Raw genomic sequence first — 13642 nt, 5'->3', positions numbered from 1 at the left:
AACTAATTGAGCCTTGTACATTTCAATGGTTCCATCTGCTTTGAATTTTAAAACATAGACCCATTTGCATCATACCACTTTCTTTCATGGGGGTAAGACATGAGATTCACGTGTGATTTTTTTGGAGAGCCTTCATTTCATAGATCTTAGCTTCTCTCTTTCGAGGAACCCCTGAGACCTCCTCTATATGCTTAGGAATTGGGCATTCACATGTAGTAACAAAGGCTCTGTAGTGTTTGGAAACACATTGATAGGAGACAAAGTTACATATGGGATATTTTACAGTCTCCTTCCTTTGCGAGAGACATGGGAAGATCAAGATCACTTATAGAAGATTTATGTCCACTTGGCTCTTCTTCTAATGCATTCTCTTGGTTTCTGACTTGAGGATTCCTTCTGTCTGGATGCCAAAGGTTGGACCATATTCCTTTCACCCCTAGTGTAGGTCTTGATGATTTCAGGCCTCTAGACATTGTTTTTCTTTTACTGAACCCTCGATAGGAACTTTAGGAAGGCGTGGTACTTTAGTGACTTCCCCAATTCTAGGGTCTTCTTTTTTCTTCTCAGGTATTCCTATCTTGATTTTCATTGTTATTATATCCATGTGAATCTGGACAAGAACAATTGAACGAAAAGATTCATGAAGATGGACATATAACATTGGAATAAGCTATATTAGGTTTCTTACGTCTTGCCTTCCTCAAAATGGTAAAGGATTAGGTAACCTCTCTCTCTCTCTCTGACATTGCTAGGTAATCTCTCCTTACAGATCTTGTAAGCATCAATGGTGAGATCAAAGTTAATTGACTGAAGAACTCCCAAAATATTCTCTTGCTGAAGATGCTATAAAACCATGGTTTATGGTGAAATAGCATCTCAGTTGTGAAATAAGGTTGGTATGATAAATTAAACAAGTTGAAGCCAAAGTGGATAGAAATAGAAACAACAGTAAAAAGAAAATCAAACTGTATATACCAGAGGCAAATTGGTGTATTTATATGGTTTCTTATCAAAGGGGATCCATATTGAAACATATGATACAAGGAGTTACAATGTGTAACACTAATTGGAGGTCACTAGTATCTTGTTTGAGTGTCGGCGCAGTGCTTTTCAAGACTTATATGAGCCAAGTACAATAGTATTGGACACTTGCTAATCAGTATAGATTGTGATTGATCATTTGCGAACCTTATCTTTCATCTTTTCTCATTATTATGGACAAACTTGAAACTTTATGAAGTGAAACTTTTGAACCAATCAACCTTCAATCTGATTTTTTCCTCTTCTTTTCTTTGCATTTGGTCTTGTTATAGGAAATATGCAGAGTTTATTTATTCTGGGACAACGGTTTTTCACTTCTACCACGTCAAGAGTGCTTCTCAGGTATGATTCCAGGCAGATAACTTATTTTTCTGGATCAAGTGCTGCATTGCTACTTTTAAGATGGCAAGTTGCTAGCATATATAGTAAATCTTTTTGGTAATATAATCTAATTACAGCAGTGTCCTCTAGGACCCTGCATGTATGTACACACTCATACATGATAGCTCATGCTTTATGTCATCGTGATGTCTATTCTATAAAAGCTAAGCCTTTCTCTACAGGGTTGTCATAGGTTGTCAGGCGCCCAATGACTCCTACACTGGTGTGTGCTGGGTCGAAGGTCATGGGACGCCACCTAAAGTAGAAAATCTGGTGACTGATAATGAAAGTCATTTCCTGTTTTCAATTGCAGAAAAGGAAAAGAAAGCCAGCAGTTTTCATTTTTACCATGTCTTCAGTGTATAGTGTGACAACCAATATAACTTTGAGAACTAGATGTGGTTTGTTTACTACAAGTACTATGGTGATATATAATTGATGATCTTCACTTTCTGTGTAGATTATGAGAATATTACTCTGAATTAGTACTAAAAATCTGTCAGGATCGGCTATGAAGTCATTTCTCAATGATGTGGCCATGTAAACTTATGATATTGAACCATGCTAGAAACAAATCCAACCCAATTTAACTTTGTTGGTTTGTTTTCTAGTTACATATGCAAGAGAAGAAATGAGGATTATTCTTTTGAATTTTCTACAAATAAGCTGGAAAGCAGTGAGAGGGTTACCCTTGCTGTAGCATCACCCTCACACTTCCTAGCCTGCCGCGCCTCAAGAATGTATGGATTTGTGGGTATGTGTAAATGCATGGGACTTCATCTATGTCACATAAACACTTCACCTATATCACTTGGGTACGGGTACGGAGGGTACAACACAACAATTCCAAAAACTGTGGGTACAGAGGCACAACTATATATATATATATATTAAATATCACATAAATACAAAATAAATTCAAAATAAACTGAATATATTCTAAATATATATGCTATCTCTAAAATATATATTCTATACTGAAAATATAAAGTTATAAACTGAAAGTATAATTATTAATTATAAATTAAATACAAACTTGTATGTACAGAGGGTAAAATGGCGTGTTCGGGTGTCAACTAAAGAAAATAATAGTCTTGCATGATTTTTCTTGCAAAAATATAAAGAAATAAGTTTTAGAAGGTTTTAAAGTATTAAAGAAACACAAAAATAGAAAATGTATGTTTAAAATACTAAAGATGAGTTTTTCCTAAAAATATCATGATATTTTCAAAATATCAGTGATATAGCTGACACTGGTAGAAACTGACCGTAGATCATGTTTTTCTGATGTGTATAATGGATTTTTTGAGGATTAAAAATCAATGGCCTATAATTTATTGAATTTTCAACCCTAAAATAATCATATTTTTGCATCAAAGAAATACGATCCAAGTGTTGATTTCTTACTATTTTGAACATGTTGAACACTGTGAAAATTGTTAAAATGTATCTAATATATATATATATATGCTGTATATTACATCAATACCCGATAGGGGTATTTTTGTAATTTCACATAGTTGTTTTAGAAAACAACTATTTTTCCTTTTTGTCTAAATGTAATTTTTATTTTTGTTTTTTTAAATTCTTTTTTATTCCTTTTTGAGGACCTAAAGGGGCTCCAACATAGAGTCGTTGGAGCCCCCAACGGTCACAAATGTGACCGTTGGGGGCTCCCAACGACTCTATGGGAGCCCCCTTTTGGCTCTCCTTTTGAGGCCCTTTGGCCCTCCTTTTTCCTCCTCTTTCTCTTGTATAAATAGGGGTGAACCCCTTGTGTATTCTCATCCTTGAGAGCTTTTCTCTCTTCTCAATAAGAGGCTTTTTATATTGTTGCCTTCTTAAAGGCTTGTGCTTGTATTGTCCCTTTGTGGACTTGTGATATTGTCTCTTTTATTCATTGTTGTAAGTGCTTGTATGCACTCTTTATATTTCCGCAATATCTCATTACAAAAATCTCTATAAAAAGAGATTTTGTGTATGAACACAATGCTAGAAACACGAAGTGTGCGCAAAGGCACAAAGGAGAACTCTCACAAGTGCACAAAGGCACGAATACACATGCACAAAAGCATAAAAAATATCAACTTCAATATATTGGGTCCCAAAAGGGGCTTTACAAAAACATGAAAAGGCTAAAGGGGATCACCCCTATTTATAAGCATTGGAGACATGGGGGGGCTCCAATACATACGTTGGAGCCCCTTCAACGGTTAAGAATGTAACCGTTGGAGGGCGCTCCAACATATGTATTGAGGGCCCCCTCATGTCACATCAATCAAAAAGCAAAAAAAAATAAATAAAAAGGAAAAAGAAAAATACAAAAAGGAACATTAAAAATGAAAAAGTACAATCATATTCTCAAGTGAGAATATGCGTAAAATATATGAATTTACATAAATACCCTTATCGGGTTTGATATATATATATATATATATATATATATATATATATATATATATATATATATATATATATATATATATATATATATATATATAAGAGACTACATTTTAACACCCCCCTTCAAACTTAGGGTGTCACAGCCGAAAGTTTGCCAAGATGGAAGTTAAATCTTGGAGAGCACAACCCCTTTGTGAAGAAGTCTGCCAGTTGATATTCTGATGTAACATAAGGAAGGTCAATGGTTCTTCTTAAATATTCTTCACGAACATTGTGGCAGCCTATCTCGATATGCTTCATGCGCTCATGAAATGTGTGATTTTTGGTAATGTAGATTGCACTTTTATTATCACAACATAATTTTGTGGGCCCTAGAAATTGAATATTCATGTCTTTCAACAAGCTGCGAATCCAAAAATCTCCATGGTGGTAGGTGCCATGGCTCTATACTTAGCTTCGGTGGATGAAAGAGATACTTTATGTTGCTCAAGAAATTAATGATTTCCCTAAAAAAATACAAAAAACCATTGGTGGAGTGGGTTATTTGGGTCACCTCCCCAATCAGAGTCAATATAAGCAATTAAACTTAATTCAAAAGAAGAAGATAGAAATACTCCCTTGTTTACTGTACCTTTTATGTATCTGATGATGCAAAGAATGACACTCATATGAACTGTAGTAGGTGCATGTTGAAATTGATTGGCAACATGAACTGCATGAGAAATATCAGACCTAGTAATCCTGAGATACGTTAGAGATCCAACCAATTGCCTGTAAGGTGTGAGATCTTTTAGAAGAATCTCATCATCAATCTTCATCTTCGAACCCACTATTTCAGGAGTTAGACCTTGTCACCTGTGATTCCTGATCTATCAAGAATCTCATAAGCAAGTTTAATTTGAGAGAGAAAGTAACCTATGTGAGAATAAACAACCTCAATTCACAAAAAACATGTCAAAAATCCTAAGTTTGACATTTCAAATTTTGAAGTTAAGATAGATTTAATACTTTTGATTACTTTAGTTTCATCTCCTGTTATCAACATATCATCAACATATAACAGTAATATAACAATTCTTGCATCAGATTTCTTAACAAACAATGCAATGTCAGTATAGCATGAAGAGAAACCATTTTCAGTCATTACATTGTTGAACCTATCGTGCCAAGCTTTGGGAGCTTGTTTCAAGCCATAAAGAGCTTTACGAAGACTAAAAACTTTATTTTTAGGGATTTTCATACCAGGTAGAGCATCCACGTAGACTTCTTCATTAAGATCACTGTTTAAAAAGACATTTTTGACATCCATTTGATAAATATTTCATTTTCTAATGGAAGCAATGGTGATGAGACATCTGACAGTAACCATACGAGCTACTCGAGCAAATATCTCTTCATAGTCAATCTCGTATTCTTGACTATACCCTTTAGCTACTAGATGAGCTTTATACCTCTCAAGAGATCCATCACTCTTGGTTTTAACTTTGAACACCCATCAACATCCTATAGTTTTCTTTTCACTGGGAAGCGTTTGAAATTCCCAAGTGTTGGCTTTCCTAAGAGCTTTGAGTTCACTCTCCATGGCTTCTCTCCATTCAATATAACGTTTAGCATCTTCAAATTTTTTCGGTTCAAAATATGAGTGAATATCACTTAAGCAAGCCCAATATTTAAGAGAAAGAATCAAATGATATAAATCTAAAGGGAGTTCTTCTAGTTCTTTCGGTTCTTCTAGGGGTTGAATCATGTGTGGAAATAGATTTGCTAGGGTTCACTATATTGCTCAATAGCACTTCTAAAGGTGCGTCTATCTCTATGAGTATAGGTGATAGGGTCTCTAGTTATATTTTCTTCTTGAGAGTAGTAGGGTTAGGATTATTGTTGATTTCAACCACTTCATTGTCACTATTATATGTTGATTCATCATCACTAGAGATATCATCATCTTTAGATAATAGATAAAAAAGAAAGGAATAATCGACATTTTCTAAATGAGATTCATTTTTTTCAAAACCACTATCATTTTTCAAAAATGTTACATTCCTTGAGACATAATTTATCATTCTTAGTATCATAACATCGAAACCCTTTTTGGGTTTCAGAATAGCCAAAAAAAGCACAAGGAATGACTTTTGGTGAGAGTTTATCATTTTTATCTGTAAGGACAAAGCACTTCCAACAAAAAACTCTCAATCTATTATAATCGGGTTCTTTTTCATATAGAGTCTCAAAAGGAGAGATTTTATCTAAATTTTTGAATGAAAGACGATTAATAAGGTAAACGGAAGCAAGAGCCGCTTCGGCCTAAATTTTTTTTGAAATACTTTGGGAAATAAGAAGGGTTCTAGTGGTTTTAATGATATGCCTATGCTTTCTTTCGGCCAACCCATTTTGTTGTGGAGTCTTAGGACACGATGTTTGATGAACAATACCTTAGTCTTCAAGATATTTCTTAAATTCATTAGAGAAATATCCACCTCTAGAATCGGTCATAAATATCTTTGAATTACTATTAAATTGGTTTTTGATCATCATATGATATGATTTAAAACATAAAAAGACTTCATGCTTATGTTTGAGAAAATATATCCAACAATATCGTGAAAAATTATTCACAAAAATCACATAATAGGCAAAACCTCCCTTGGATATGACGGGTGCCGGTCTCCAAACATCCGAATGAATAATTTTAAAAGGTTTAGTGGTAAATATAAATCTTTGTTCAAAAAGCATACTTCTCATTTTTCCAAGAATGCAATCGTTACAAGAGAAAGTACTTTTACAAAATTTTTTAACAAAGTCCAAATAGGACTTGGTGATGGTTGGATGACCAAGTCTTTTGTGCCGAACATTTATGTCTTTATGTTGGGCCACATTACAAAAGGGGGGTTTTGGAATTTGAAGAGAGTCCACATAGTATAAGTCTTCCTTTCTAGAGCTTTCCCCAATCAACCTCCCGGACCGATGATCATGTATTAAACATTTATCAGATGAGAATTGAATGTTACACCCAAGGTCCGAGAGTTGAGAGACGAAAAGTAAGTTTAAATTTAACTTTGGTATAAATCTAATTCTAAGGATAAAAAAGTTTTGGGTTTTAAAATTTTCAATTTCCTTAATTTCAAGAGAAGTGCCATCTACGGTTGAAACAAAAGATGGTGACAAACTTTCAGAATATTCGGAAAGAGAGAAAATGTTTGGAGACATGAAATGAAGCACCCGAATCTAAAAGTCAAGAAGTTTTACCTGGAGGAGTAGACACGGCGGCACCAGAAATAGATCCCTTAAGAAGAGGTTGAAGAGCTTCAATAATTTGATTTAGAGAGGAAGCTTCATTTGTATATTCATCTTTTTGTGGTTGAGATGTGGTGGCCATTGCTAGTAATTTCTTCCATTTGGGACAAACAAGTTTGATATGACCCGGCTCTTTGCAAAAGTGACACACAATTTTGCTATAGTCCCTTCTTTCGCCTTGACCACCATTGGTTCCTTGATTTTGGCTTTTAAAATGAGGAGGTTTATATATCCTCAAGTTGTTCCCAGGCCTAGAAACAACATTAGCTCCATCACACTCTTCTTGATTTGTGGGCATTGCAAGAATACTTGAATTTTGCTTGCTAATGCCCATACGAGTTTCCTCTCCACTTAATTTTGTAATGACGTCTTCAAGAGAGAGAGAGAGAGAGGTGAAGGAGGATATGAGAGAAGATCTAATTTGCTCAAACTCGGGCCTTATCCCATTCAAAAAGTTGAAAAATCGATCTTCTTTGAGTTGTTTATGACGAAGCTCTATGGCTTCTCCACTCCACTTGGGTTTGAGTATAGCAAACTCATCCCAAATGGAAGAGAGTTCGGCAAAATACTCCCTTATAGTCATCTCCCCTTGAAGAAGGGTTAGCGCCCTCTTTTGGAGGTAATACTTATGGGACAAGTCCCTAGAAGTATACATTTTCTCAAGGTACTCTCACGCTTGAGATGCCTTTCTAAACTTTATAATATTGGCATTGATTCTCGTCTCAACGGAGGAAAAAATCCATGACAAGATCTTAAAGTTTTTTATTTCCCACTCATGTTTTCTACTATACTCCTCAAGAGCCTTAGTTCTTTCATCTCCCTCAAGAATTTTGATTTCGCCCTCTTTAATTAACGTAATTTTAGGCTCCGGTTTTGGAATCGAGCCTTGATTGTAACCCCAAAGCTCTTTTCTTTTAATGTGGGCTTCCATATTTCTGGCCCATACATGATAATTAGAGTCATTTATCTTGAAACCAAGAGAAAAATGAGTCTTTTTCACCCATGAGAGAGGTAAGATGAGAGAAAAGAAGACGTACCACAATAAGATTTTAAATCTTATTTGTTGTAGTAATCTTCTAAAATATTGGATGAAGAAGAGTCTTTATGCCAATCACTAAAAGGTTGAAGGCACGCTTTTCGAGGCACTCGATATTGTGAAGAACAACACAAATTTCTTTTTCCAAGCGACCTTGCTCTGATACCATGTGAAAATCTCTATAAAAAGAGATTTTGTGTATGAACACAATGCTAGAAACACGAAGTGTGCGCAAAGGCACAAAGGAGAACTCTCGCAAGTGCACAAAGGCACGGATACACATGCACAAAAGCATAAAAAATATCAACTTCAATATATTGGGTCCCAAAAGGGGCTTTACAAAAACATGAAAAGGCTAAAGGGGATCACCCATATTTATAATCCTTGGAGACATGGGGGGCTCCAATACATACGTTGGAGCCCCTTCAACGGTTAGGAATGTAACCGTTGGAGGGGGCTCCAACATATGTATTGAGGGCCCCCTCATGTCACATCAATCAAAAAGCAAAAAAAATAAAAAGGAAAAAGAAAAATACAAAAAGGAAAATTGAAAATGAAAAAGTACAATCATATTCTCAAGTGAGAATATGCGTAAAATATGTGAATTTATATAAATACCCTTATCGGGTTTGATATATATATATAAGAGACTACATTTTGACAGAACACATCCATGAGGTCAGATCTGGTTGATACAACCTTCCCGTATGAGTTCCAACTAGGGGGTTGCATCTATGTGTGTAGTTCCCATGACCTAATTTTTGGAAATCGCCATGTCAAACCAAGCGTATCTGCTTCACTATGTACTCAAAAGTGGTAGTCGGTCCCATTCGGCAGTCAATAGACCCCTAAAATGAGTAGTTGGAGACTAGGCGGGACTAGTCAGTATCCCATTTAAAAAAATACAAAATAAAAAGTCAAATGTACAAATAACTAATGAGATGTATACATCAAATTCAAAATAAAACATGATTAAATCAAAGAATCACATTTAAATTGACAACACGCTTTCACAGAATACATTAAGAGAAAACTTCACAGAAACATGATTATATGTATATATATATATATATATATATATATATAAACAACAGAAAATTTCATCATATATTTACAGAATTTGGAAACATTCTTTCACAGAATATATGCACACAATGTACAGAAATAAAAATACATATACAGTATATATAAACAGAAAATTTCAGCGTATATTGACAAAAATTTGCAGAAATATATATATATATATATATATATATATAAACCAAAAATCTGAAACAGAAATATATGTATATACAATACATATAAACAGAAATATACAGAGTATATCTGTTATACAATATATTTAAACAGAAAAATATATATATAAAAATCACATAACATATATGCACACTCTCTCAGCCGAAGAAGAAGAAGAAGAAGAAGAAGAGGAATAAGGGGCGAAAAGAAGAGGAGGAATAAGAAGGGGTGAGAAGAAGAAGAAGAAGAGGAAGAAGGGATGAGAAGGAGAGGAAGAAGAATCAAGGTTACCGAAAACGGTATAAGAGGGTGGGAAATGTGTTTCCCAGGAAACCGTTTCCGAAACGGAGAAACAGTGTCTCCGAAACGTTTGGGAAATGCCAAAAAATTCATGGGAAATGTGTTTCCCATACTACAAGAAACGTGTTTCCCATATTTGGGAAACATGTTTCCATGTGTTTCCCTCATGCGTTTCCAAACGTTTCCGTTTCGTGGGATACATTTTTCATTTTTTATTTTATTAATTAATTATATTATTTTTTCTTAATCGTTTCCCATGCATTTCACAGTCATTTCCTGTTCGTTTCTCAATTTGTTTCCTGTTTCCTGTTTCACATGCACTTGAAAAGCCTCGTTTGCATGTGCGGGCTCTGACCATGAAAAGTCATGGATTCTATTTAGTGACTTGATTCAGTCCTTTTTGGTGCTTCTAAGCAAGGCTTGAGTTGAAACCTTGAATTTCTGGTTGCCAGGGCTGTGCATCATGGCTTTGTTGTATCATGTATGGGATGATTTGCTCTTATTTCTATTTTTCTTCTTTGTTTGTTGAAATTGGGTTTGCCATTCACTGTTTTTTCCCCCTCCTATTTCTGTTTAAAACAGACATTAGAGGTTCCTACATATTGTCAAATGGTAGGGCACGTTGCTTTTCTGGAATATTGAAATGAGAAGGAAAGCAGCTTGCTTGAGTCTTTCATGCGTCAGATGGAACTCTCATCATGGTGTCCATCGTTGGGCAGTGGTCTTTATATGCAATCACTTGAGCTACATCTGGACAAACGTTATGATGTTCTGTAGCTTCGTTTACTGCTGTGTATTATTTGGCCCCTTTTCTTTTTGGTCTCTTCCTGGATGTCAAACATGTGATTTTAGCCTATTTTGGATTTGAACCCGAGAGCCCTTGGTTAGGATAAGACCGATCTGCCAGTCCATCTATGTTTCTTCTTTTAGATGTCTCAAACATCAATTAAATCCAGTCTATGTCACAGACACTTCACAAACACTTCATGGACATGACACTACTCTTCATGGGTACAGTCAAACCAGTTTCACATAGTCAACATTATGTCATTAACTTCATCTATTTTCTTTTATGATCTTATTTACTTATTTCATATTCACTTGAATTCCTTTTCTTTTAAAATTTGTCATCAATTACATTACATTTCAATTTCAATTTTCTTTGATTATTTGATGTTCCAAATTATAGTTATTTAAAATTGTTGTTTTATACATACACAAATACATACATCTACTTGTGTGTACAGCCATGTCTCGTGTCCTAATTATTGAAAATTATTGAATTGGACCAAACAAATCCGCATTGTGTCCCACTCCCACATCCATATCCATGTGACGTAGAGTTCAATTGACCATTTATGATGAAAGTTGAATCAGGTGCATCATGGCTGCACTGCAGCTTTGCCAACTGCGACCATGAACACAGTTATGTAAATCTTTAAATATGTGAACTAATGATACTATACAGACTCTTGCTTGGGTTCAAGCAATTTGATCTTCTTTGCTGATTGGTGACTAGTGTAATTTGTAAAATAATTTAGATTGGTTGTGGGAATGAGAAAACATGATTTTTTTTGCCTGTGCACCTATATGCATAGGCGGAGCTAAGGGGGGGCAGGACTGGGCTGTAGCCCAGTCCTGCCTCCCGAAACAGTTAATTTTTTTATTTTTTTTTGTAAAAGCCCAGCCCTGACTGCAGCAAATAGTTTGATTTGTCCATATGAAATAGATTTTTATTAATAATTGTAGCCATTTTTTATTTTATCTCAAATTTTTTTTTTTGGGGGCTCTGCCCCCGAACCCCCCGACTATCAAACCAGTTTTTTTTTTACACCCCTGTTTCCCCCCCCCTCACATCAATCCTAGCTACGCCACTGCCTATATGTATGCATTAATAACTTTCTGCTGAGCACTGAAATTTTGGTTGATATTTTATTTTTTACACTAAACTTGCTATGAAAATTATATGAACATTCATGCTCAGCTGCGTATGGTTGACATCCCCAAGTTGCTGAATGAGTATCGGGAACTTCTCTCAAACGGAGGCCTGGATAGCTGCTCTACATAGTGCTTATTGCGGAGGCTTTCAGGTCATTGTATCTACTTGGTCATCCCACACTGTAAGACCTCAGAAGTTCCTAATGGGATCATGTATATCTGAAGCTAAATCTTTCATATGTTTTGTTCACCATGGATGGTTGAAAATTATAACTTTTAGGAAGAAATAACAAGGTTAATGATATATGTTGTCATTATTAAACCAAAAAGTGCATTCTCTTGTTATTCATTTTTCTTGATAAGGACAACGGTTACGTGAGATGCAGTCATTTGTGTTTCTTTCCCTTATGGTTTTTGTTTGTAAATTCCATTATTCATTTCTGCCGCATTCAGTTATGCAAACCACTAATTATATTTAATGCTTCTCCCTTGCTTTCTATTTGTTAAAATCGATATTGCTTTTCTTTTCATAATCTGAAGTTCCATTGAACACTGGCATTGAAATTCATTTCCGTAGAAAATTCCCAATCATTCTTTCTCCAATTACATTGTTACTCGAAGCAGTATTTGTGGCAAAAACATGAAAATGGATTGTGAATACTTAGTTCATGAGAATATCTCAATATACATGAGATGAGATGCATGGAGAATTAAAAAAACCAAGTTCTTTTTTGTCATAAAATTTCTGCATTTTACTAGTCCATCCATACCTGAATTGTTTAATTTTAGATTCCCTTCATGCAGATTTATTTTTCTCAAAATCTTGTAGTGTTTTTTTTTTTGAATTTATAACCCGAAGAAACTGCTCCCAGCACGAAGACCTGGTCGCGCTGGCTCAGCCTGCCATACCTACGGTCGTCATGCCAGCAGCGTAAAACTCTGAGGCTAAGACCCTTGGCCCTGGGGCCTATGCTACGTGTTGGCTTGCGCAGAGGGGCAACAGAGGGGAGACGCCCATGAGAATCGAACCTTGACTGCCCATCTAGCAGCCAAGGCCCCAACCCACTCTGACAATCCCCCTTGGGGCAATCTCGCGGTGCTTGCTTGCTTATGAGTTGTGCACCGTGGCCACAAATATTGCCAATGTTTTGACAATCACGATATTATTGCGAGATATTATGAGTATCCCGATAATATCTTGTGATTTTCCAAATCTTAGATAAAATCCTGAGGACGAGTGGTCTGGTTCACAGCTATTCTACCACATTTTGATCAGATGACCTTTTCCCGTTCTGCTAAGGTATATTTACATAGATGAGGCACATTCTAGCTCGGAAAAGGTCATGTTTGTATGTGATTCAAGGGTATAAGTGGTTCAGGTTGGTTCGGATTTGGGTTTACCTTTGTCGCATCCATTGTTGAATCAGGACTGAAAATTGGATCCAACTCAATGTTGATATGAATCTGGTTCACCTCTGTGTTACTTTTCTATTCCACACCTGATATGAGTTATGGATTCAGGTTTATATCAGGTTGAATGTAAACAACTCACAGCTGTCAGTCAGTCGTCCCAGCTTGGTTTATATGTGGATTGGTATCAGGTCTATATCAGTGGGTTGAAATTAGTTTGGTATGAATCAGTTTAGAGTCATAACAGCTTGGGTGGGTTGGGTTCAGTTCAGGTACAATAACGATATCAGAAAATTTTGGTAGGCAACTTAATAAATTTCAGAACACGTCTTATAATGTACACGTGCTTATGTATGGTTTAGATTTTCATCTTCGATATGAATCATATCTGAATCCTTATCGGTTTAGTTGTTAGGGGTATGGATATGAATCATTTCATGTACAAGTTGGGCTTAGCATAAACTGCGTTCGAGTCTGGGTTGGTTTCTATCTAAATAGTTGGGTGTAAATGGGCTTGAGTCTTTTAAAAACTGATTAGGGATGTAAGCACTTCGAGTTCGATGTGGCAAATACCAGATCTGACTAATTGGATATTGGCGAACC

At 35.6% G+C, this 13642-nt stretch overlaps 1 protein-coding gene across 2 annotated transcripts in view; it reads left to right on the top strand.

The window, feature by feature from the left end:
• The window catches only part of LOC149816913 (Galactose oxidase/kelch repeat superfamily protein), a 166202-nt gene extending 154244 nt beyond the window's left edge, over nt 1-11958 (top strand). Inside the window, exons 15-16 of one of the 2 annotated variants that reach the window (XM_089987739.1) lie at nt 1314-1383; nt 11676-11958. In XM_089987739.1, the coding sequence (XP_089843865.1) occupies nt 1314-1383; nt 11676-11759 (154 nt within the window). In that variant the 3' untranslated portion in view covers nt 11760-11958. The remainder of the gene's footprint in view (nt 1-1313; nt 1384-11675) is intronic. The other variant, XM_089987740.1, reaches the window with a different exon arrangement.
• The last annotated feature ends 1684 nt before the right edge of the window (nt 11959-13642 follow it).

The sequence above is a fragment of the Nuphar pumila genome, chromosome 14 (assembly GCF_984573655.1).
Source record: "Nuphar pumila chromosome 14, dmNupPumi1.hap1.1, whole genome shotgun sequence".
In the NCBI taxonomy this organism is placed as follows: Eukaryota; Viridiplantae; Streptophyta; class Magnoliopsida; order Nymphaeales; family Nymphaeaceae; genus Nuphar; species Nuphar pumila.
Note: the sequence above shows the minus strand (reverse complement) of the source record. Positions and strands in the feature narration are given on the sequence as shown.